At 40.4% G+C, this 27258-nt stretch overlaps 1 protein-coding gene and 1 pseudogene across 2 annotated transcripts; both read left to right on the plus strand.

The window, feature by feature from the left end:
* Positions 1-3016: 3016 nt before the first annotated feature.
* On the plus strand, positions 3017-4428 carry LOC143550688 (F-box/FBD/LRR-repeat protein At1g13570-like). Its single transcript, XM_077041297.1, has 3 exons — positions 3017-3799; positions 3924-4091; positions 4162-4428. The coding sequence occupies exons 1-3, from the start codon at positions 3017-3019 to the stop codon at positions 4426-4428; spliced, it is 1218 nt and encodes a 405-aa protein (XP_076897412.1).
* A 4638-nt stretch (positions 4429-9066) lies between these two features.
* On the plus strand, positions 9067-10780 carry LOC143550703 (uncharacterized; annotated as a pseudogene). The gene is made up of 6 exons (XR_013138372.1): positions 9067-9498; positions 9579-9628; positions 9747-9831; positions 9930-10001; positions 10094-10201; positions 10425-10780. The product of XR_013138372.1 is annotated as an uncharacterized LOC143550703 (transcript).
* Positions 10781-27258: the final 16478 nt, after the last annotated feature.

Below are 27258 nucleotides of genomic sequence, written 5' to 3' on the forward strand. Positions count from 1 at the left end.
ACCTATTGAGGGATTCCCCGGATAAAACCCGACCCCCACGCCCGCCAAGCGGCACGAAAGCGAGGAGCCGGTAAAACCGGGTGAGATTAGGACTCGAACTCTAGCAATGCAGGGTCATCCTTATCTCTCATATAAATTGGTGATAGTGAGGTTTGAACCCCTTTGCAAGCCCGTTTAATATTTTCTGACAATTTTTTTAAAAAATAACTTAAATATTTTTAGTTAAAATCCTCAACATATAAAAAAAATTGAAAAGTGCTAGAAAATTAGTTTTGTATGTTAAAGACACTAAATATATCTAAAATACACGCACTTTTGATCATTTTTAAAATATGACTTGCTAACTTTTTAGCAAGTCACGCAACATATTAATACGAAGGTGCGGTTGGGGACTGGTGGTGTGGCTGGCGACACAAATACAAGTGGAGCAAGTTGGATGGTGCAATCCTTGCGCATCTGGTTTGATCTGGCAGATCTGATATAAAGGCATGGTCTAACACTGGTTGGTGTTGGATCTGGATGGCTAAATGGAGCAACGGGATTGGCAAGGACTACCGAGGTGCCTCTAGTTTGGTCCAATATACCTCTACTTGGCAAGAGTTGCGACTATTCTCGGTTCCACTGATTGTGAGCTAGTTACCACTATTGTGGGCAACCTTTGAAAGAGAAACTAATTATTAACTAAAAGTGTTGAAAGACGTTTAACACCTTATTGAAATTTAAACGCTAAATGAGTTAAATTTCATTAAAAATGTTTAACTTAATACAGGACTAGAGTTTAATGGCGATTCTTCATCTTTGGGTCAAGTTATTAATTAAGGCGACGTCTCAGTTGAGAGGGCCTTTAGCCATTATTACAGATTAAGAGACTTTGTATACTCTAAAAAACACCCATTGACCCAACACACAAATTCTCTCATACATTTTCACATACCTTTGAATATGCATTTAAGTCTTGACGGTCTATTCAACAATGCTAACTACTTGTTGCTCATTGAGAGATATAAACGTTATATGTTGAGACGCGAAATTTGTTTTAAGAAAACCTTGTCAAACACATGCTTCAATATATCTTCGACCCCCATTCTTTGTAATTGATTATTTAAGTTGTAACTCGTTTTGTAAAATCTATTCAAGGTGTATTGGTTTTTCATTTGCATTGTATTTTATTTATAAAATTATGAACTATACCTTATATTACTTTTAATTAGAAAAATGCGACAAGATTAGTTAGACCAGTGATACATAATATAGTAAATGAAGGTTTTACCAGAGAGGTTTTTTTATGAAGATGGATGTTATGTCTTTGATTGTTGGTGGGGCCCTTTGACTTATGACTTATTTAATATATTTTTTATTATAATATTTCATATTATACGTCACATCATAAAAAAATTAACGCAGTTAACATTTTATTAGTGTTAACAAAACTGAAATTTAGATTGTTATTAAGGGAATTAATATTGACCAATGGATAATAATAATAATAATAATAGCTGGGAAAATTTAGATTGCTATTAGGGAAAATTGCTAAAATAAGCATTTATGAAAACAGATTTTTAGTTTTAGGTACCATTTGCAAAAAAATTCAGAAATAGGTATTATAAACTAGTCGTAACGAGCAGTTTGTAGAAATCAATTATAACTTACCACGTGCCCTTAAACTAACCGTAACGAGCACGTTCGCTAATCAATTACTCGTCACGACAAAATAAGTTTCATGTCTCGTAATCAACGTCCATGAGTAATTCATAAGTCCTTTAGTCGCGACGAGTAGATTATAAGGTTAAACTAGTCACGACGAGATAACTACTAATAAACTACTCGTGTAGGGAATGCAAACCAGGTAAACTAGTCGTCGCGACTAAAGGACTTATGAATTACTCGTGGCGTTGATTACGAGGCATGAAACTTATTTAGTCGTGACGAGTAAATGAGTAGTGAACGTGCTCGTTACGGTTACTTTAAGGACACACGACAACTTCTAATCGGTTCTACAAACTACTTATCACGACAAGTTTATAATACCTATTTCTAGAATTTTTTACAAATGATACTTAAAACTAGAAATTTGTTTTCATAACTGCTTATTTTGAGAATTTTCTGACTTTCTGTTGTTATTAAGGGAATTAATAATAGCCGGATTATAAAAATCCAAATTTTCAAATAATAAAAATAAAGTTTAATTAATATATGAAAAGAGAAAACAAACAGGGTGAGTGAAGTCCGTGATATCAACGTTACATTTTAGTACGCCGGAGTTCATTCCGGCCGCCGGAGCCAGCTGCAGTCATTCACCGGCGACGGTTTCCAAGGTTAGAATCATGTGTTGCTTATCTGGTTAGAATCATGTGTTGCTTATCCATAGAAATATGTTTAATTTCTGAAGCAAAATCGAAGAGCAATGATTATGCGTAGGCTTTCATCATATATGTTATTCGATACATGTGCTAAACTCTTAGGCTTGATAATAATAACAATTGGGGAAATGAAGGCTTCTAGGGTTTGTATTAATGCTACTGCAATTTTTAATCCATTCACTCATTCTAAACAAATCAACCTACTACCGGTCGGGTGACAACTAGTTTGGTATGTTGGGGGATATCATTATTGCTGAACCCAATGGTTACATTGCCTTTGCGGGTAAAAGAGTAACGGAACAAACATTGAATAAAACAGTACCCGAGGTTCACAAAGTATTTATTCCAATAGGGCTTATTCGATTTAATCCTACCACGTAGCCCTTTAAAAAGCGTTCTTAGTGAGTTATTTCAACACCACACTTTCTTTCCTTTCAAACAAAATTAAAATATTCAATTCAATTATTTTGAGCAAACAAGTAATTAGTTTAGCGGAAATCTAACCCCTAGTTAATTTGTGCCAATATGGAATTTTAACTCTCTTTCTATAGTTATGTAACATATATTTTGACCCTTTAATAAAAGCAAATCATGTCTATTTGTTCGTTCTATGTATGCTTTTTATGATGATCAATATGCTTCATTTTCTTAGGATAATGGAGATGATTCACGGGATACATGAGTTTGCACCAGAAGATTTTATTAGCCGCATGCCAGATAACGTGGTTACAAATATTCTAGATCGATTGCCATTACAAGATGCAGTGAGGACTGACGTCTTATCGAAAACATGGAGGTTTAAGTGGACCATGCTTAGCCAACTCGTATTTGATGATAACTTCTTTGAGTATCTATCAAAAACAGAAGCTGAAAATGCTCAAGTGAGAGTTATAATTAGCAGGCTTCTTCATCATCTTAGAGGATCCATTACAAAGTGTGTCCTCCGAGTAGACGACGAATCGGGTGTTGAAGATGAAGATATCCGTCATTGGATTTTGTTCTTGTCCAGAAAAGGAATTAAGGAGTTCACTCTTGAGCATTATGATGAAGAAACACCATATAAGTTGCCTACCCATCTGTTCTCTTGTTTAGAGTTGAAACATTTGGAACTTGATAATTGTTGCTTCCGTCCTCCTCCTCCTCCTAATTTTCATGGTTTTCCAAATCTATTAAGCTTAGTTTTGTATTCACTATTTGAAGAAAGCAGTGCCTTTTGGGAGTTCATTACCAAGTGTCCCTTACTTGAGACTTTGAAACTGACTTATGATCTTTCTTCAGGCAAAACAAAAGCAGCCGAGATTGCAAAACTTGAAAATCTCAGAATACTATCTTTAAATTATTGTGGTCATGACACTCTGAATAATTTTTGTACAACCTTTGAGCTTCTGGGTTCTCTTCCAAAACTTCAAGAGCTTAACTTGGATTTTAGGGGTGGCGAGGTAATTAATGCGAAGCTGTGTCTTTGAAGTTTACTGTAAAGAAACATAAGTCTCATATTTTTCTAAATCTGATAACTAATAAGTAATAGTATTTGATAATATCTAACAACATCTTTTTTTGTAGTTGACGGAAGGCGGTGCTAAACATAGGCTCTCTACTGCATTTCCCAGTCTCAAGGCTCTCAAGTTATCAAGAATGTGTATAGATGATGGTATGAAATTATCATTTGCTTTTGAATTGATTAGGAGTTGCCCGAATCTGCAGACTCTTGAAATCACAGCAAGTAGCTGGGTATGTATCATACTGCTCGTCTTATAAATTCATATATAGTTTTGTATCTGAATGCTGGTGATTCTTTCAGTATGCTGGCCCGCCTCCACCGCCAGACTACAATACAACAGAGCAGCTGCAGCTAAGAAGCGTGCTGTTTGAATATTGGAAAGGCTCGGAGAATGAAGTATGGCTGTTAAAGTATATACTTGCATGCTCCCCTTTCTTAAAAAAGTTAGTTATTCGTCCCCTGCGCCTCTCGCTCGTTGTGATTAAGTCGGATGAAAGGTTGAAGTTTGCTAGTAAGTTGATGACGCTGCATCGGGCTTCCCCTGTAGTGGATATCAATATATCCTAATTTTTAGTTGTTTTGAACTTGCCTTTAATTTCCTGCAAAGGCCTTGTTGTCCTTGAATTAATAAAGGTGACATTTTGTTTCTTACAAGATTGATAATTTCAAACTCATGTTGGATTATGATATTACAATTTTGGAATGCAGAACTTAAATTTGTTATTTAAGTGGTAAAGCCTAGAGTTATCTAACTGAAACCTGTTTTTCGGTGATGGCTTTGAACTTATCGGTTATTATTCAAGGTTCTAAAATTCTACGTAGCTTAACGCCACTATCCACACTCACCAAACATGATTGATATAGTCTTTCCTTTACTGTTGCACTTAGTTTATGGGTATTGGTTATACATAGTCATAGGTAGGCGAACATTGCCATTTGCATATTTAAATTTCGCACACACTTTATCTGCTGTGGATGTTTTCACTTGATGTTCCTCATGCTCATGGATATTGTTAGAATTATGGGCTAGATCAATATGGAATTTTAGGCTTGGTTATTCGGTCGATTGCGTATGCTTAGGGAACAAGTGGCTGTTATAAGCAGAAATCTTCTTGTAAATATCTGAGTTTTGATGTTACGTAATCTTTTTAAATCCGGTTGTAAGTGTAGTTGGATTACACCGATCATTTTTCAGATTCAGTCATGCATGTGTTATTATTGTACTAGCTCTTTATTCATCATGTTATTAGCAATGCGGTAATAATTTATAAGTACCCAGTGAAATAATTTGTAATTTTGTATATTATCATGGGCTCCTTGCAATATATGAATCTCGAATTCGGGTACAACTTTAATTCAAACTTAAACTAACCTGCTAGTTGTTTAACGAGCACCATAATCTTGATTATTTTAATCCCAGGAAATGTGATTAGCTAAACTAAGATTAGTTTGAATTATTAAGTGTGACCTGCAGTAAATTTATAAAATAATATTTTTTCTTTGCCACTCGGCCACTGACTTCATGATTCATCATTAAAAAAAAGACACATCCAAAGGAAATTTCGATATTTATAGTGTTGTTTATAGTGTATTAGTTTGTGAAATTTTATACTTCAGAGACACTTAGAAGATAGATTGGAGGTGAAGTTTTTAAACATAAGATTTTGAAATTTGATATTTTAGACACTTAAAAGATATATTGACCTGAACTCAACAATGCATTTTACAAGGATCTTTGTTTTTTTTACCCTTGAAGAACTTCAACAAGTTTGCAAGGAGTTTGGAGTTGATAATATCCATTTAGAATGTATCTATCTGACTATCTTTGAACAAGATATTACAGTGAGTTTGTTGCAATGATGAACAAGATATCCGTCTCTGTCTTAAATTCTGGGTACAACCATTTACACATGAAGTACAACCTAATATGCACAATAAGTACTAAAATCAGTTGCCATGGACTCATGGAGGCAGTTGTAGATGTTAAATTCATTGCATAAAACACATGTACATATGCACATCAGCACATGTAAAAGAACACATGCATTGATTTGTTTTGGTTCTTGTACCATTGTTTAAAGACAACATGTACCTGTTGTTTCTCTTCTGTTTCTTTAACTTGGAGACTTAGACTGCTCACTAGTGGGGGACTGGGGGTATAGAGTTTTTCTCACAATAAATTTCTTCATGGGATACCCTTGGGGACCCATGTTGACTACATGCATGAACTATCTTATCTTATAAGTGCAAAAAATGACAACATGCATAGCATAGGATCCATATTCCAAAAATCTTAATCATGAATCATTTACAAATATGTATAATATATACACACATACTTAGCTGTTTATGTTCTTAACCATTTTACAGCTTATATGGGCCAGTCACCGTCACCTGAACTTTTTAATTGTTGAAATGTTATCTTAAAACAGCTTCCAAAATATAAACTAATATGAATTATTTTGTTCAAAAGATCACAAATTCAATGTACAACCAAACAGACAAATAGAAATAGTTGTTTGAAATCTAATGTGCACATGCATGTGTATCAACTATCAAGTACAAACATACTTGGAGCCTAATTAACTTCAAACATGTTCTCTTAGAAAAATTACATGTACGTTAGTTGTTACTTTGTGATCTAGCGGGACTAGAGTTTTTTTTTTTTTTTGAAAGGTTTTTTTTTTTTTTTTTGGAAAGGAGCGGGACCAAATTGTTAGATAAGACAATGAATTTATTTACATTTATTTCAATGACTTTATCAAAATATAATTTATTAACGAATTCTCAAGACGTATTTGGTTCCGTACACAATATATTACCATAATTCAAATTGCATAAAGCACAAGTAAATATGCTATGTTGTTTCTTTTAAAAAAGAAGAGTTAATGGCCATTTTCGTCCCTGTGGTTTGCTACTTTCGCCACTTCAGTCTAAAATTTTTAATTTTGTCAATTTAGTCCTCATAGTTTTAAATATTAGCCAATTACGTCCCATCCGTCTAACGGCATCCAGTTATGCCGTTAGTTTAAGGGTAATTTTGTCTTTCTTATTTTAATTTTGAGTTAATGGTCATTTTAGTCCCTGTGGTTTGATATCTTTGCCAATTCAGTCCAAAGTTTGAAAATTTGTCAATTTAATGTTTAGTTTTCTTTTTATTTTTTATGTTTTTTGTTTATAACCCTGAAGGGCATAATTCAAGCCCAAAACCATCGAGCAACCTCAAATACTGGTATGCATTTACTCTATTGTCAACAGTAATCATACCCCCCCCCTTATATTTAGTTTCTAGACATTACCTAAATCTTCTCCATGGTGGAATTCAATGGTAAAGTGGTCAAGGTAATTCCCTGAAACCGAATTATACAGAAAAAACTAAAAATTGTTTTGTTGATTAATGTATAATAGTTGATTACGACCCAGATTTTCGTTATGATATGTTAATCTCTAAACCCTAAATATTATGCATTCATCAAAGAAACGATTTTTTGTTTTTTCCGTATAATTCAGTTTCACGGAATTGCTTTGACCACTTTACCATTGAATTCCACCATGGGGGAGAGTTTAGGAACCGTCTAAAAACTAAATACGAGAGGAGGGGGTATGATTACTGTTGTCGACAGAGTAAATGCAGACTTGTTTTGGGCTTGGATAATGCTCTCTAGGGTTATAGAAAAAAAACTGACTTAAATTGACAAAAGTTCAAACTTTGGACTGAATTGGCAAAAGTATCAAACCACAGGGATGAAAATGACCAATAACTCAAAATAAAAAGGAGAAAGACAAAAATACCCTTAAACTAACGGCATAGTTGGATGCCGTTAGACGGATAGGACGTAATTGGCTAATATTTAAAACTATGAGGACTAAATTGACAAAAATACAAATTTTGGACTGAAGTGGCGAAAGTAGCAAACCACTGGGACGAAAATGGCCATTAACTCAAAAAAGAAAGTTATGAACTAGTAATCAAGTATTCATGTTATCTACTGATATCAATAAAGTTAAAAGCTTGTGTACCTTCACTCAGAATGAATTCAATGCCACCAAAAAAATGCTACACTTCTTTTAGTTATACTAATCTTTTGAATTATATAACATAATATTTAATTTCATAATTTTGGATGACTAATTTACCCTTGACATGAAGCTGGCAGCACATGGGTGTACACCATACATACACATATACACACACACACACACACACACTAGCTAATAATTTGATTAATCATGAATAAATGAAGCAAGATTTCTCAAGGGCACATCAGTAACATTCACTAAACCATGCTTGTACCATGCACACTCATGTTTCACGTGTTGTAAATCACTGTACAAATACTTATACTACATGCATTAAAATGTGTGCCAATGGTTAAACAAATACTTATCAGCCAATCACTACAAGGGCATATCCGTCATTCCATATACAGGCCCCATCATTTTCATACATGATCTGCTCACACCCCACTGAAATCTTCTTCACACACTCATCAAGACTCAATTTTTATTAGCAAGATTTGAATTTGAAGGCCAAGTCTTTGTTTGTTCTTGAAGAACAAGTCAAACCCACAAAAGTTTGAAACAAAAAAGGTGATCTTGGTATGTTTTGTTCTAAATCTTTTTACAATTTTCATTTTAACTTAAATTTACTCTGTTTTGCCCTGCTTTTGATCCCGAATTGGGTTGAGCTTGTATTTGTCTAGTGATTTTAGTATTAGTTGTTGTAAGTTTAGCATGAAAGTGAGTGTTGCACATGTTGTTTGTTTGTCTAGGGTGAAAATGACAATAGTAACATTAAAATTCCTTAAATCTGTGGGTTTATAAGGTTTAAAACCATAAATCATGTAAAGAATTTATCTGGATTTTGTTGGCCTAGACGGAACAAACAATTAGATCAACAAACAAACACGAGATAGGGGGGGGGAGGCGTCCGCAACTCTTTTCTTATAATCAAACGAACTTAAATATTTTAATTTTTTTATTATTTATTTTTTTGGGTGATTTGTAAGTTTGTTAAGTTCGTTTGATTATAAGAAAAGAGTCGCGGACGTTGCCCCCCCCCAATGTCTCGTGTTCGTTTGTTGATCTAATTGTTTGTTCCGTATGGGCCAACAGGTTTTGTTTATTTGTGTTCAATTTTTGCGGGTTTCAAATTTTATGATCCGTGAGTATGGCTAGCAAAATGATATTGAATTTGTGTTTTTTATGACCGAAATCGAACAGAATGGTGTTGTGGATCAAGAAAACTCAAATGAAGTTGAACCATCAAAACTGGAAATGAGTGAAGCTTGTGAGGATGTTAATGGGACTAAAATCCCAAATTCGGTTGAGGCTAGTAGTAATGGGGTTGCTAGTAATGAGGTTGTTACTAATGAGGGTGCTTCAAAGAACAAAAAGAAGGCCAAAAACGGTGTAGCGGTTAGTCTATTGGCCCGTAAGCCTAAATCCCATATAACACAAAGTTTATCTTTCCCTGCTAAACCGCGAACCCATGACTCCATGAGGACTAGCATGGATGGGCACCCTGTGAAGGGTCGGCCCGCATTGTCAAATGCAAATGCCGTGAATCCTGCTAATAGAAGAGCTTCCACTGGTATGAAAACAAAGGAATCGAGTCCAAATGTGCGCGTGACAAGGGTAAATCCGTAAATTCCTTTTCTTGGTACTTTTAGTTTGTTATGTTATTCATATGTATTCTGTTTTCTTGTTTGTTTTAGCCAAGGAAGCCAACTGGAAATGAAGATGGTCCTCCTGCAGCAGACAGCTTGTATGTTTATTTCAAGAATTTGACCTTTTTTTAATAAATATCTTGTTGCTAAAGTAATATGTTTCTTTTTATAAATTTCAAGAATTTGACTTTTTCATGAAGCTATCTTCATGATTAGAAGTGTTGCCTCTAGTGGGCAGCATAAGAACAGTGTTGTTGGATTTTCTTCTAGGCTGGAAGAACGGGCTGAAAAGCGAAAAGAGGTCATGATCCAACCATCTATATTTAATATTTTTACTTCTTTCGTTACTCATTCACATAACGCGTATATCAGTCATAAATCATGTTTATTTTGCTCTAGTTCTTTTCAAAGATAGAGGAAAAGATTCATGCAAAAGAAGCAGAGAAAACCAACTTGCAAGAAAAGTAAAAGGTTTTAGCTTGTGAAATCTTTAGTTTTTGACATAATAGGTAGAATTCAAACACTTAAATCATGCAATAAATATCGATTTTTTAAATATGCAGGAAAGCCAAGAAGCAGAGATAAAACAGTTGAGAAAAAGCTTGATGTTTAAAGCTGCACCGATGCCGAAATTTTACAAGGAACCCCCTCCAAAAGTGGATTTAAAGAAGGTATTTAACTACTTATAACATCCTGATCCTGAATTTATATTTCATGCTTGCATCATATATTGCACTTTTGCACTAAACATTTGTTACATCAATATGTTTATCTGCCTAGATTTAATCTTTATGCTGTCTCTGCTTATTTTTCGATCATATCTAGGTGTAGTGAACACTTATAGATCTTAATGTATTTGGTTTATCGTTTATTAATACTCGACTATATATACAGATACCAACAACACGCCCAAAATCTCCCAAGCTTGGCAGGAACAAGAGCAATGTGGCTGCAACCAGCAATGGGACCGCGGTTAGCCCACGTGTCACTAGAAACAAGACCGTAGTGAACACAACAAATGGTGGTAAAGACACTGCTGTTCCCAAGAAACAGATTAGAAAGTCTTTACCTAAAACATCATCCTCTAAAACTGAAGTCAAACCTGAAAAGTCAAAGGAAAAGGTGGTTAAAGAAGAAGAGATGGCATGCAATGAGCAATTCCATGAAATCCCATCTCCTAATCCTGTTGAGGTTGAAGGTTAAAATGTTAAATTTTACGCGGTAATTTGTTTAATATCTGTATCTATTAGATTTTTATGTTTATGAAGTTGGTAAGTTTTCGGTGTTGTGAATAGCGACTGTGCGTATGCTACTGTCACATGTTCAATTCAAAGAATCTTCTGGTTTATAACTTTATATGATGTTTGTATGAATTGTTTTTTCTCCTAAATATTCTGAGTTGTATAATTTGCAGAAACTGTTTTGTTCTTGTGGGATTGAAAATGCATTATTTTCCATATGCTTTATTGATTTACCATAAAAAAAGGATTTTTTTTTTCTTTTTTTTTGTTATTGGATATCTTGGATTATATTCATTTTTACCCGGAATAAATGTTAACATTTAAAGAAAGTTAAAGATAGTACTTACATTGTTACAAATTAAAGTCTTAGTATCTATATTTGTGACTTTAAACCTTAGTACATAATCATCTTACTTTGGGTAAACGATAGGGACCAACAACGCAATTGTGTCTTTTCTTAATCCTTTCCCTTAGACCTTCCGCTATGGGCGACATAGAGGCGGTATGAGCGGCAAACACCTCCAAGGGGCAGTGTAGGGGTTGGGCAGTATTGTGAAGACGGGCGGCATGAGGGAATGTGGTGGGGCCATGTGTTTTTTTTTCTCTCTCTAGTCTCCCTCTCATATACATACATACATGCAGCATGCATGCATGCCATGAAAAGAGGCTTTAAACCATATCGGGGCGTTATGGAAAGGGACTTCGAAGTCTCGTTTCTTACGTGGCGATGACATGGATGTGCTTTAAAACCTCCACCATAATAAACAGTGCTATAGATTATTAGTTATTCAGAACATAACAAACAACAATATATTAAACACACACACGATAGATGAATTATAGATTACTGGACTATTGACCCGTGTACGATACGAGTGGAAATATAGAAATCGTCTAATAAACATATATAATTTTAAATGACAAGATAATTTGTGGTATATTTTTGGGGACGACAACATGATATTGATTGCGTACGTAACTTAAATACACAAATAAATGTAATGTAAAATCATTGAAACATGAAAAAACCTATAAAAACATATATATAAACATATATATTTCACAAATAAATATTGTAATAAATACTGCAAACACATAGAACTGAAAGTTAAAAAGATGTTTGGGTTTGCTTAATATCAAAAGATTAACTTATAAATATTATAATAAATATTGTAATATTGACTTATTACTTATCAAAAAGTTAAAAAGATGTTTGGGTTTGCTTAATATGTGAGAGGAAAAGTTTCATAAGTCACAAGACTTTTTCATAAGCCATAAGGAGGTAAAAATAAGAAATCCCAAACAACCCCATAATATAGAACTTAAGGACCCGTGTACGACACGGACAGAAATATAAAAATCTGTCATGTAAACAAAAAATATCACTATATGGATTAAAATGTCCATTTTATATAGAAAATATCCAACCTGTAGCAATTTTATTGAGAAAGAACCAATCTCAATCAGGCTTATAAAGAACCCTAAACAAAAATAGCCAAAAATAATAATATAGTAAAGATACATTACTTATGAGAGTCTTGGTGAAAAAAATTATTATCACCAATTCAGTATTACATAATTATTAAGCAGTGTGTAAATGACCAAATTAGTAAATTAAGAAATCAACTAAGCAAATTGATGGTGGCAAGAGTTGTTAATGTAATAAGAGAAAACATAGTTAAGTAGAAAAATCATTAAACTTTTAATATCTAGAAACCTTGAATCATATCCTCATCTTCTTCGACATCTTCAATTCTATAAATTCCAGTCAGGTACTTAGGTTACCATCCTTAATTTGTGAAATTCCACCTTTATTGGCATCCTTCGCAATAATAAGGCTTGAATACACAACCCAGCGAAAATTTTTGCGTTTGATCGACTTTAAAATTGCTCAAACTTCTGAAACATGAATCATTTTTTTTCTTCGATTGAAATGAGCAGCAAGAAAAACTGAAAAAGCATAATTTTGATAGGGTTACTGGAATAATGAATGGTTTATGGGTCATAATAACTATTAACTATTGAAACGGTCCATGTATAATCTCTTAAAAGGAATATAATTTATTTTTGATTTATTATATTACTTAGAAATTCTAAAAATGAAAGTTATAAATGAAAAGAAACTTACTTGAACCTCTAGAAAAGGCCAAGTGTCCATATAAAATGTTGCTTTAATAGAGATATAGATTAGTTATTCAGAACATAACAAACAACAATATATTAAACACACACAATAGATGAATAAATTGTTTTAGTAATCAGTCAAATTTTAAAATACCACAACTGAAAGTGGAGGAGATATAAAATTATTTCAAGACCTACTTTGTAATGTATTGCTTACATTAATTATTCAATTTAGGAAAAGGATAAATTTTCAAAAGTGGTCAAATATGGGGAAAAAAAGAAACAAGATGCTAAGAACGAAGTAACAAAGAAAACCAAACATTTAAGAAATAAACAAATAAATTCCCGGTTGGTGACGTTCATCAATCATAACCTAACAAATTATACATTTAACCAAATGTATCATGCATCATTCAACAAATTAAATACTAGTTATATTTCTAGACCCTTCATCCCCGAATTTTCGTATACAACAAAACACATATAATACATGAATGAGGTTCTTTTGTATTATTCTTAAAGTTCTCATGACCCATACTAATTCTTATAACCCTATTAAAAATATAATAAAAGTTGAATGATTTATTTTCATTTCTCTTGCTGTCTTCTTTCTTTTGAACTTTGATTTATGCATCTAATAAGCTATCACATCACAAATATGTTCAGATCGATCAATTTTTTGGAATTTAAATTCGGTAAATCCACTTTAATTCAAAATAGTTGTCCAAATGTCGTGTTTATACGTAATTTGATGTTAGTAGTGGATATAATATGACTTCAAAAAACTAATCTTTTAAATGATAACCAATGTTCTAGTCATTGATCACACATTGTCTTCTATTTGAGGTATCTTCTCTTGATTTAGTTGTCTACTTGTATATAGGGACATACATCATACATAGCAATATATATAGCAAAGTGTATAAATGATATTTTGTAAATGTGCATATTTAGATGAGTTTTTACATTGAGTCTGAGCTCGAGCTCAAGCCCGATCCCAATCTCAAGTTAAAGCTGATTTGTCTTAATTGGCTCGTTCATTAAGCGACTCTATTGATAAGTGCTTGAAATTATCTAATTAAATGCATAGTTTTCTAGTTTACATGTCTAGCTAAAGTTATAGTGATCTTATTATTTAGCAATAAGAATAGTAATATGTTTTTTAATTTCGACAAACCGAAAAAAATAAAGACGATATAAATGATTGAAAAGCGCAAATGATGTAAATCTCTATTTTTTTTTTCCTTTTTTTTTGTCGGTCAGTTGAAAATACTTTTAATGTTGAAAAAATTTAATTAAGAATTGAAGATGGTTGTGATGTCTTTTTCTTGATTAGATATTAGATATAAACATTGATTGTAGAATATTTAAAGTATAAATTGACTTCAGTTTTTAATAAATTATGAAAAGACAAGCGTATTCATTTCCAACATTAAAGTTTTCTAATGTACAAAAAAAAAATAATAAATACAAATCCAATTTACTTATTATTTTTTATTAATGTTTTCTTGAAATTCATATTTAACTATTACCAACATATATTTCATTTTATTTAACACACTTACTAATTAAAAGGGCCTTTAATCACGTAAACTATATTATTATATTGTAGCAAAATAAATATATTTGGTTGTTTTTTTATTATAACTTATACATGCTTATTGTACAATCATGTATTTATTATATAAAATAAAAAAACTATAATATTTATATGAATAATATGTCTGTTTAGACTCACAAGCATAGCCAAACTCAATATGTGAAGCTAGCATTCAAGCTCTTTAGTAAACCAAATGACTCGTTTCAAACTTCTAATGAGGCGATGAAGAGGTAGGTCCCAGCAGAGATCAGTTGGTCCCGCAAGACTCACCTTGAACAGGGACGTCTGCGCAAAGGCCATCTGCTCCCGCAGGACCCACCATGCTCATAGGATCTTACGCGCAGTACACAAGCTGAACACGCAGGGAAAACCTCCCAATGGTGAAGTACCCCGCCTGTTCCCGCAGTTGCGGATACAAGCCATCAGGGAAGGCTACCCGCAGACAGCAGGGCTACACGCACAAGACACTAGCTACTTCAGTAGTCACATGAAGAAATGAGCAAGGCGGGAACAATCCCGCCTAAATGAGCCAGTCTGATTCTGAAAGATCTTTTGTACCATGCCTACCAAGGTATGGACAGGACAGACGATCTGACCAGAACAGCCCATGAGCCAATCACAGGGTGACAGCTCATCGACAACAGGGCGAGGAGGAGCACCCTCTAGTACTGTTTGTCACTATTAGCCGCTGCCTACTCACCAACCCTTACTGAGGAGCATGCGCGGCCTACAGTTGGTGGAATAGTGTTACTGTTGGCCGTAACCTATTCACCAACCAGCATGGCCTGCGTACAATCCACAGTAAGTGGGACGTGCATAAACTACAGTTGGTGGAATAGTGCAGCCGACTTTGTTACTGTTGGCCGTAACCTACCCACCAACCAGTATGGCCTGTGCATAGTCCACTGTTGGTTGAACAGGAATACTATTCAGCCGGCTGTACCTTCTTGGAAACCTACCTTCGGCTATAAATACTCCAATATCTTGGAATGGTAAGATCATCTGATATCCAGTTATCTAGCAATCTCTTAATATACACTTATATTCAGAGCAACCTAGTCTGATTCTCACGCCGGAGGGTGGTCACAAGGAGGAACTCCCCCCTTCTCAGTGACGAGCTTACGGTGTTTGTTTTGCAGGTCTCCTGAAGAACAGCCTTCTCAGTTAGACCTCATCCGTGGGAAACATTACTTAACCCCCAGATTATCTATAATCTGTACCGGGTCACTTAGTGTTTCTTCATTGGCGCCATCCGTGTATAAAAGCTAGAACTACTTTAGTTTTTTCACAATTTCTGAAGAAATGGTTAACGTTACTCCGGTTCAAAGGCCAGTAACCGACCAAGAAACCCCGGTAACAACCCCAGCAACTGGGGGAAACACCGGCGGTTATACAATCCTTACGAACACTACCCCGACTACCCAAGCCGGGGCAAGTGGAGTAAATATTCCATTGGGGTTCTCCGATACCCAACTGGAAAAACGAACGAAGGTTCCTCGCCAAACACTAGATCAAGTGAAGGCATGGGCCGAAGCACGGCAAAGAGAATTCCAAGCCGAATTGGACGAACGCTTGCGTTCAGTTCAACAGGCTGACGAATTCGCCAGTACTCGCCAACACCTCAATATGAGCAGTGACTGCGAGTACTCAGACGACGAGTTGGAGTCCGACACCGACGCGAACCCTCGCCATAAGGCGAAAGGGAAGCGTAAGGAAACGGACGTCCAACCAAAAAGGAATTTTGGGGAAGCCTTTAAACCAATCGTGGAGAGAAACCCGCGTGACTTTTCCAAAACCTTTAGACCAACTGCTACAAATGCAGGGAAGTCAAAGTTCGCAAGGGACATTGCGGAAGCAATCGCCCCGAGAAGTGCCAAACAAATGTCCAACATTGGCACTTACGATGGTCTATCCGACCCAGACGACCATTTGAACAGGTTCATTGCGGGGGCTACCGTCAGCAACTGGACGGAACCCACGTGGTGCTACATGTTCCAGATGACTCTGGTCGGAGCGGCCAGGGCATGGTTCGATCGTTTACCGATCCACCACATATATGACTGGGCGGACTTTCAGAACAAGTTCAGCCAGCATTTCAGCCAACAGAGGAAGTACACTGAAGAGCAGTGGACGATCCTTAACTGCGTGAGAGAGGAGGATGAATCTCTACTAGACTTCATCACTCGCTTCAACTCCAAAAAGCTTAGTCTCGGCAACATAAGTGAAGATCTGGTTCGCGCCGCCTTCATCCAAGGCGCCGAATACCCATAACTTATCCGCACATTGACGGGTAAGGATGGCATGCCATCAACTTGGGATGCCATCATGACGGCGGCAAAGCGCTTTGCCGAGACGGAAAAGCAACTGGGAAGAGATCTTCCCCAGAGTACACACCTCTACACGCAGAGGACCAGAGAGAACAATGTCCGGATCGCCCGGCAAAACAAAAAGAGGAGGCTAGGTATTTGGCAGTCAAGGGTAAACTTTGACACCTCATCCAGCTCTCGCCCTCTTGTTGGCGGAAGGGACAACACACACCCTCCAAACCGAAAACACCGGTGGACGCCACTCACGAAGAGCGTCACGGAGATATTTGCCACGGAAAAATTACCATGGCCTAAAGCCCCATTGATCCGGCAGAAACCTAATGCGGATCAAAGCAAATCCTGTGATTTCCACGGGACAAAGGGTCATGGTACTGAAGAGTGCACATCCTTGAAAGATATTATTGAGACATTTGTCAAGGACGGAAGGCTTGCACATCTTGTGGCATCGATCAGGAAGGGAGGAAGGAATGACAACCGGTACAGAGGTAACGGACGAAAGCCCGTCGATATCAGCATCAACATGGTTCATGGCAAGGTCAGAGGAAGAAAAAGACGGGTGGCAGAACCATGCGCGTGGAAAGAAGCTGAGGTGCGCTTCCCGAGAGTGCCAGGAGGCCCCAGCAAAGAAGGCCCCATCGTCATTAGAAGCCAGCTGGGGCACTACATCACTTCACGCACTCTTGCTGACAACGGCGCTTCGTCGACAGTGATGTACAGACAGTTCTTTGATAAGCTGGATGATGAAGACAAAGAACGCTTGGAAACGGTCTACGCTTCAATGGAAGGGTTTGACGGAAGTACAGAAACACCCCTGGGTATCCTATCTTTCCCCGTTACTCTTACTGATGGGAATCATTCACGCACAGAAGACGTGGATTTTGTCGTAATGAAAAAGCCACATCATACGTACGACATCCTATTCGGAAGAGACGGGATGGCAAGATTCAACGCCGTGGTATCTTCAGTCCATGGCATGATGGGATGGCCAACAGCTGAGGGTGTAGCAATGATCTCTGGCATTCCCCAGGTATGCATTGCATCTGTTTCATCTAAACCCAAACCGAAAAAGGCTAAACCAACCATCACTGAACCAGAAAAATGGGCCTTCAATGGCAAATACCCCGACCAGGCCGTTACCATCGGACCTACAATCGTTGATCCCACCCGCACCTTACTCAAACGCTTACTGCAGAAAAACGCTGACATCTTTGCGTGGGCACCAGCTGACATGACTGGTGTACCCCGAAGTAAGGCAGAGCATAAACTCAAATGCGATCCGGCTGTTACGCCGATCGTACAAAAGCGCAGAGTGATGGGGCCTGAGCAAACTAACGCGTGTAGAACCCAAGTCAAGGAACTCCTTGACGCAGGCATCGTACGCGTTAGTAGATATCAAACATGGGTTGCAAATCCCGTAATGGTACCGAAGAATGACAAACAATGGCGCATGTGCATAGATTTCAAAGATTTGAACAAAGCATGCCCCAAAGATTGTTATCCGTTACCAGAAATTGATCTCAAAGTGGATTCGTTGGCACCATTCCGCCTTAAATGCTTCTTGGATGCGTATAAGGGGTACCACCAAATCCACATGGCCATTGATGACCAGGACAAAACCGCATTTCGGACGCCCGATGGTACATTTTGTTATAAAATGATGCCATTCGGACTTAAGAATGCAGGGTCCACGTACCAACGACTAATGGACAAAGAGTTTCATGGCCAAATCGGTAGAAACTTGGAAGTCTATATGGATGATTTGGTCATCAAAAGCCTCGAGCCTGAGGCGATGTTGAAAGACATTGAAGAAACTTTCAACACGCTCCGAAAGATAAACATGAAGCTCAACCCGAGCAAGTGTTCATTTGGGATGGAAGAAGGGAAGTTCTTGGGAGTCATTGTTACTAAAGATGGCTTTAGAGCGAACCCTGAAAAGGTTGAAGCCATTGTTAAAATGGAATCACCTACCACCATCAAACAGGCTAAGACACTGAATGGACGACTAGTCGCACTTAATCGCTTCTTGGCAAACCATGCAGATAAGTCGTTTCCTTTCGTGTCAACATTGAGAAATTGCTTGAAGAAAACGCACTTCCGCTGGACACCAGAAGCGGAAGCAGCTTTTCAGGAGATTCGGTCACGCCTGATCGAACTCCCAACACTTACAGCACCACAAGCGGGAGAGGAGTTAATCCTATACCTTTCCGCAACAGATAGAGCAACCGGGGCAGTCCTGCTAGTAGAACGAAAAGGCGTCCAGATGCCAATCTATTATGTTAGCCGTGTACTAACAGACGTAGAAACCCGGTACTCTACCATCGAAAAATTAGTCTTAGCACTTATACATGCTTCACGCAGGTTAAGACGATATTTCCAGGGCCACCCAATCACCATTCTCACCAACTTCAAACTCTCAAACGTTCTAGGCAAACCCGAATTATCGGGACGTCTAGCCAAATGGGCAATTGAATTGGGAGAATATGCAATTAAGTACAAGCCAAGACCAGCCATAAAAGGCCAGGTCCTGGCCGATTTTATTGCAGAAGTCCCCGCTTCGCGGGAGAAAGAGTGCCAGGAGGAGGCTCAACCCTCCCCAGCACAGGACGTCAATGATGTCTGGCGACTCTATACTGATGGAGCAGCCAGTAACGAGGGTTCAGGCGCAGGGTTAAAATTAACCAACCCAGCGGGCCAAGAATATACTTACGCTATTCGGCTGGACTTTCCAAGTACGAATAACGAAGCCGAATATGAAGCATTCTTGGCCGGTTTGAGAATTGCGCGTAAGATGGGAGTGAAAAACTTGGAAGCCCATGTGGATTCCATGCTGGTGGCCAACCAAATAAATGGAACATACACGGCTGTGAACGACACCATGGCCCTGTACCTCGCCCAGGCAAAAACCCTTATGCGTGATTTTAGTGATTGTAAAGTCATACATGTCAAGCGCAGCGAAAACAAATCTGCGGATGCGTTAAGCAAGCTTGCATCACTAGCCTTCACCCACCTGGGAAAGGACATCCGCATTGAACTCCTCGAAGCGCCATCAGTCCCGCACAAGGAAATTTGTGTCATCCAAACCAGTACAGAAACGTGGATGACACCAATAATAAATTACCTTGCAGCTGGAATACTACCAGAGTCAAAAACACAGGCAAGAAAACTACGCTGTAAAGCACTTAATTATCAACTCGTCAATGATATCCTTTACAGACGTAACTTTCTTGTCCCACTCTTGAGATGCGTGGACAACCAAGATGCTAACTACCTCCTAAGGGAAGTACACGAAGGCATCTGTGGGGTACACGCAGGTCCCCGCGCTGTTGTAGCCAAGCTAAACAACGCGGGATACTTTTGGCCGGGGATGCATACGGATGCACTGGCATACATCAGAAAATGCAGGTCTTGCCAGCTTTACGCACCTAACACGCATCGCCTGAAAAACGAACTGGTTCCAGTCACTTCTTCATGGCCATTTCAGAAGTGGGCCATCGATGTGACAGGCCCATTTCCTACAGCAGCAGGAAATGTTCAGTTCCTAGTGGTAGCCATCGACTACTTCACCAAGTGGATAGAAGCAAAACCTTTAGCCCAAACAACCGCAAAGCATATCAAAAAATTTATTTGGGAATTTATAATTTGTCGTTTTGGACTTCCACAGAATTTGGTGAGCGATAACGGCACCAACTTTGCTGACAAAAAGCTACAACAATGGCTAAAAGAACTTCAAATCACCCACACCTTTACCTCAGTGGCACACCCGCAAGGAAATGGTGAGGTGGAAAGAGCAAATAAAAGCATCGTTGAAGGCATAAAGAAAAGACTCTTGAAACACAGATCCGGCTGGGTGGACGAGCTTCCGCACGTCCTTTGGGCAAACAGAACGTTGAAGAAGGCCAGTACGGGAGAAACCCCGTTCAGCCTCACTTATGGCACTGAAGCCATGGTCCCGGTCGAAATTGGTCTACCCTCACCAAGGGTCTTGAGTCAGCCAGAAGACAATGATGCGGAAAGACGGTTGGATCTTATGCTAACCGAGGAACGCAGAGACTTAGCCACAGTGCGTGAAGAGAACTACAAACGACAAATGCAAAAGTACTACAACACGCGGGTAAAACTCTGCAACTTCAAGGAAGGAGACTACATACTGCGTAACAACGAGGCTTCGAACCAAGAACGCCCAGGAAAGTTGGCCCTGGTCTGGGAAGGGCCATACGTTATCAAACAGGTTCTGGGAAAGGGCGCATACCGGCTCGAAAGGCTCGATGGCACTCCCATCCCAAGAACATGGAATGGAGCTCAATTACGCAAATGTTATATGTAGATCAATTCCAAAACTTGTAAAGAAAAGGCCAAGAGCCACTTCTAATGGAAATGATTCTCCTTTCATAATGTGTTTACCTTTATCCTTATGAACTCCCCACTGGTGCCGGTATTTACCGCATAAATGAGGAGAAGTAAGTCATTGCGTGTGGAAGGCGGCAAAACCCGCATAAACACAACGTTAAAAATAGGGGAAACCTACACGCAGGTATGATGTAAGTAAAGTTTAGCCATCTTTGTAAGTGCAAGTGACGGTCTTATCCGCACAATCACAAATAAGGAAGCAAAACTTCAAACTATCATCTACCACGTTCAAAGGTTATCCTAAAAAAAAATATATATATATATAATACTTAGAAATAAGGATAAGGAAAACCTACACGCAGGTCAGGTATGGGTAAAGTTTAGTCATCCTACCAAGTGCAAGTGACGGTTCAACCCGCACAATCACGAAAGAGGAAGCAAAACTTTAACCCACTATCAACCACGTTCAAAGGTTAACTTATCCTAAATACTTAGAAATTTCGAGGAAAAATGAGGAAAACCTACACGCAGGTCAGATGACAGTTAAAATTTAGCCATCCTACCAAGTGCAAGTGACGGTTCTACCCGCACAATCACGAAGGAGGAAGCGAAACTTTAACCCATCATCAACCACGTTCAACAGGTTAACTTATTCTAAAACACTTGGAAAATTGCTAAAACTAAGTATGCAAGTTATGAGTTTATAAAGCAAGGAATCCAAAGAAGGAAATAACAATCTTATCCGCAAAAAGATTTATATTTCAATGATATATTACAAGAATGGCCGGGTTACTACCCGCCTGAAAGAGTAAATCTATACAAGTCTATCTTAGCAATGGAAAGGGATCTTCGGGATCAAGCTTCAGGGCCGCTTCCACTTGGACCCGCTCCGTCAGAAGAACGGGGTGGTTCGAGGAACGCTTTGAGAACAGCTAACCCATCATCAGCAACAGCTACTTCGTCCACCTTTTCCACCACTGGATGCGGGAAGGCGGCGTATTGGTTCAATGCTTGGTCATAAATGGCTTCGGTATCCACATCGAACAAAGGGAAGTTGGAAGGCGGGACGCCTTTCTCAACAAACCCTAGACCAAGCAGGAAGCCGGCCTTTTCCCCATCCTCATGAGAAGCGTTGAGGGCTGCGGTCATAGCATCATCGTAAGAGGTCTCTGAAAAGACCCGACGCACAACCTACAAAAAAAAAAATATACAAGTGTTAGAACCTTTTCTTACAAAAGAAAAGCGTGAAGACAAAGTTAAACATACCTGAGGCAACGCTTCTCGAAGAAGCCATTGGAGGGCAGCTTGAGCTTCGTTATGGGCGCGTTCGGCTTCGCTCTTGTTAAGGTTGGCAAGTAAAACTTCCTTTGCGGCAGCCTCTTCGACGCCCTTAAGCTTCCGCTGGGTCTGGTCAAGCACCCCCCTCTGGTCCAGGATTTCCTGGAGTTTCTTGGCATCTTCCATTGCCAAGGCATCATGAGCGCGTTGGAGAGCCTCTAATTTGCCTTTCAGCTCCTCATTCTCCACACGCAGAGGCTCAGCAACGGCTTCAGCCTGGGCAGCCCTCTCGGTTGCGTTTCGCGCAGTCTCCCTGGCCAGCCGAAGCTGTTCATTCACAGCTTGGGCAGCCTTGGAGCGGGCCTCGAGTCGCGCCTGAACTTCAACCTCGAGGGCCTTGAAGGCCTTCTCCTTGTCGGCGGCAGCTGCCGCCAGCTGTTGGTTCTCCTCCCGAAGAGCACGCGCCTCAGATACGTCCTTGGCGCGAGCTGCTTTCAACTTGTCGTTTTCACGACAAAGCAGCTCGACGCGCGGCTGCATCCGGGCCTGGAGAACCCGAAGCTCATTGGTTAGCCTACCCTCCTGGTAGCTAACCATGGCTTCCCCCAACGCACCCGGGGGAGCAGCGTGGCGAACCCAGTCCACGCACTCCACAGGTGTGCGAAGGGTTGTTCCTCGGCGTATCTTCCATCGCGGAACGTACACTTCATTGGAATCCGTCACTGCAAAAGAAACAAAGGCAGTAAGGAAAAGATGATAAAAAACATAAGGGAAAAAGAAAGGAACCCTACGCACCTGTAGGGTCAATGACAGGCCGATAACCGCCAAACCCATCACCTGAACCTAAAGGAAATCCATCCAACAGGTCAGGCAGACGGGAAGGTGGCAAAGATCGGCGGGAAGCCCTGCGCGTACCTGATGGTCCGGCCATTGGTGCCGGTGGCGCGGGCATGGTGGCAGCCGCCGTGGTCGCCGTTGGGGTCGCCGCCGCGGTCGCCGCCTCATCAGCAGCAGCAGTAACCGCCGGCTCCGTGAAGGATGCTGTAAAAATCGCACTCACGGCCGGCGGTGACGTCATCTCGACCGGAACAGTTGGCCCAAATGAATGAGCAACTGGACCAACGGATGCAGACGCAGGCGCCTGGGTCGACGCCTCAGGAAGGCTGACCGAGCCTACCGTCATTGGCGGGGAAGTACCCCCCTGCGCTTCACCCCGGAATGCGTCAACATACACGCCTGCACAAAGTGTTAAATTTAAGAAGTAATAAATCTGCAAAGACATTATGATTGTACTTACGGGTTTTCTTGACCCTGAACGTACGGACGGGTGGGGAGGAACCCAATGGAGCCGGCCTCTTGGTCCCGGTCACCGTCGTCTTCGTTGGTTCTCCGGCGGTAACGGTCGCAGCCTCCGGAACAGTGGTCTCCTCACCACCGGGCTTCCCCGCCACCTCTTCACTATCTGACTCCGAGTCAGATAGAACCACCGGACCAGCCGTGGAGGCCTTCTCCTTCCCTTTCCCGCCGGCAGCAGCTTTCTTCTTCCGCACCAATGGAGGAGCATCTGAGGATTCCTCAGAAGAAGACAGATCAAGAATTCCAACAGCGGGTACAGCATTAAGGGGTTGAGGAAGGAATATCGCCTTACCTGGCCGCCGTTGGCTCAGGATCTCGTGGCCCAGCGGATAGACCTCCACAAACCGATCCGCTGTTTGCTCCAGGATGGGCAACTCGCCCTCGTCCAAAGCACGAGTACCCATCCGCGCGGGACCGTCGGCTTCCCGCGGAAACAGAAGCGACTCCAAATCATTTCCCTCTGAAAAAAAAAAAACAAAGAAAAGAAACAGTTAGAAGACAAACTTGTATCAAAAAAGAAAAACAAGACATACCATAGGGAATAGAGTTCAAACCGTATTCGAGGAGGATGGGAACCAGAGATGCATCTTTCCACACCCGGCTCATCCCTAACATGACCATCCCGGACTCCGCAAACCGGTAAACCGGAGATTGGATCCGGGATATCTTCGAAAACCATTCCGCCTCCTGGTAGTTGGGGGCGTGAAGGCTCGGTATCGCTTGGCCATTTTTAAACTTCATGGCAAGGGGGATGGCGCGGGCAGAAATGTAGAAGAATTCCTGCTTCCACGCACGAAGACTGCGCTCGGTGTCGCATATCTTCAGACCCTTAATACGGGTCGTCAGGGTGTACCACCCTTGGATGCACCTCCAGGTATAGAAGGTCATCAGGCGGTCCACATGGGGATCGATGCCCAAAATCCGGCACACCCACTCAAAATGGCGAATCTTGGCGATCGCCATGGGGTGCAGCTCGGTCAAATGGACACCGTGCCTCTCAAGGACACGGTAAACAAATTTTGTCAATGGGAATCTAAGATTCCCATAGACAAAAAATGCAGCATAAACCCCGATCTTGCCACTGGGGGCATCGTACACGGTCTGGTGGGATTCAGGAAACTCAGGCTCGAGATGATCGAGCATGAACTTCCTGACAACATACCGGTACTGATCGCCGGGCAGAGCACACTGGCACTCACCAGCAGTACCCCTGTCGTCAGCTATAGCTTCAGCATCACGAGAGGACATTATTGCAGAAAGAAGAGTGATTTCGGGAAAATGCTTGCCTGAAAAAGGGGAGTATTTGCCGGAAATCACTAAGAAGAAGAAGAGTGAAAAGTGTGAATTGCAAATAACCCTCTCCCCCTTTATATAGTAATCGCAATTAATGCGGTGAATTTAATGCGGATGAGAGAGAAATCAAGGGCGCAATAAAACTATGACACGTGGCAAAAAGCAAGCTGGCAACAGCTGCTGAAAGGACGTGTGCCAGTAATTTCGCGGCCACGCGCCCGAAAAATCATGCCCACGCGCCTGAAAAAGCGACTGGAATGACCATGTTCTGTCACGTCACCATAACTTCCTGCACGTCCTGACACAGTCAGAAGAAACCGTCACACGACGTTTCAGATGTTTGGACTGTTCTTATCCTCACCAACCTTTCGAATTTCAAAATTCAAAATTCAAAAAGATTCAAAGGTAAGCGGGAAAATACCCCTTACCTTGGCAACCAAGTAACCGTAAGACGGATGCGGGTACAGTGTTAAGGCAAAACCTTCCACATACCTACCACCCGCAGGGAATTGAAGCCAAGAATAACTCGGCAACAAAGTAACTATAAGACGGGTGCGGATACAGTGTTAAGGCAAAACCCTTCACGTATCTAGCACCCGCAGGGAATTGACGCCAAGAGTACCTTGAAAGTAAAGTAACCGTAAGACGAGCGCGGGTACAGTGTTAAGGCAAAACCCTTAACATACCTAGCGCCCGGCAGGGAATTGAAACCAGGAAGGATCTTCTGGGCAATGCTTGTGGAAACGGAAATAGCATCCCCGCAGAGCGGGAACGTCGAGAAATACATTGTTTGAGGCTCCAGGATGGAATTGGTGGTTTAAACATAATTGATCACTATGTTCAAAACCACTAAAACCTCAAGGAGAATCCACATAAGTGAGACTCAGCGCTCCTGACTTGCGAGAAAGTTACATACCTACCCGCATCATACCCAAAGATCAAGCAAAAAAATCGGGAATTTTTGCAAGTGACATTAGGAAACCCGCGGGAAGAATCCCCACGGAGAACCTTAAAACTAGAAACCCCTTTTCAAAACCCCTTTGCAAGTGACATTAGTCCAAAAGTTCACCTCACTTTATTAAACATTCATGAGAAGAACATTGGACTGGGGGGACTTGAAGAGGTAGGTCCCAGCAGAGATCAGTTGGTCCCGCAAGACTCACCTTGAACAGGGACGTCTGCGCAAAGGCCATCTGCTCCCGCAGGACCCACCATGCTCATAGGATCTTACGCGCAGTACACAAGCTGAACACGCAGGGAAAGCCTCCCAATGGTGAAGTACCCCGCCTGTTCCCGCAGTTGCGGATACAAGCCATCAGGGAAGGCTACCCGCAGACAACAGGGCTACACGCACAAGACACTAGCTACTTCAGTAGTCACATGAAGAAATGAGCAAGGCGGGAACAATCCCGCCTAAATGAGCCAGTCTGATTCTGAAAGATCTTTTGTACCATGCCTACCAAGGTATGGACAGGACAGACGATCTGACCAGAACAGCCCATGAGCCAATCACAGGGTGACAGCTCATCGACAACAGGGCGAGGAGGAGCACCCTCTAGTACTGTTTGTCACTATTAGCCGCTGCCTACTCACCAACCCTTACTGAGGAGCATGCGCGGCCTACAGTTGGTGGAATAGTGTTACTGTTGGCCGTAACCTATTCACCAACCAGCATGGCCTGCGTACAATCCACAGTAAGTGGGACGTGCATAAACTACAGTTGGTGGAATAGTGCAGCCGACTTTGTTACTGTTGGCCGTAACCTACCCACCAACCAGTATGGCCTGTGCATAGTCCACTGTTGGTTGAACAGGAATACTATTCAGCCGGCTGTACCTTCTTGGAAACCTACCTTCGGCTATAAATACTCCAATATCTTGGAATGGTAAGATCATCTGATATCCAGTTATCTAGCAATCTCTTAATATACACTTATATTCAGAGCAACCTAGTCTGATTCTCACGCCGGAGGGTGGTCACAAGGAGGAACTCCCCCCTTCTCAGTGACGAGCTTACGGTGTTTGTTTTGCAGGTCTCCTGAAGAACAACCTTCTCAGTTAGACCTCATCCGTGGGAAACATTACTTAACCCCCAGATTATCTATAATCTGTACCGGGTCACTTAGTGTTTCTTCAGGCGATCTTCTAAGTCACAACTTGTTT

The sequence above is a fragment of the Bidens hawaiensis genome, unplaced genomic scaffold, assembly GCF_021521415.1.
Source record: "Bidens hawaiensis isolate Kalapana, Puna unplaced genomic scaffold, B.hawaiensis_p1.1 tig00016126_1, whole genome shotgun sequence".
NCBI classification, from domain to species: domain Eukaryota; kingdom Viridiplantae; phylum Streptophyta; class Magnoliopsida; order Asterales; family Asteraceae; genus Bidens; species Bidens hawaiensis.

What these genes read in the sequence shown, in the direction of transcription:
- LOC143550688 (XM_077041297.1), top strand. Translation starts at nt 3,017, where the DNA reads ATGGAGATGATTCACGGGATACATGAGTTTGCACCAGAAGATTTTATT. An exon ending in TGGATTTTAGGGGTGGCGAG is followed by an intron (nt 3,800 to 3,923) that starts GTAATTAATGCG and finishes CTTTTTTTGTAG; the next exon opens with TTGACGGAAGGCGGTGCTAA. An exon ending in AAATCACAGCAAGTAGCTGG is followed by an intron (nt 4,092 to 4,161) that starts GTATGTATCATA and finishes TGATTCTTTCAG; the next exon opens with TATGCTGGCCCGCCTCCACC.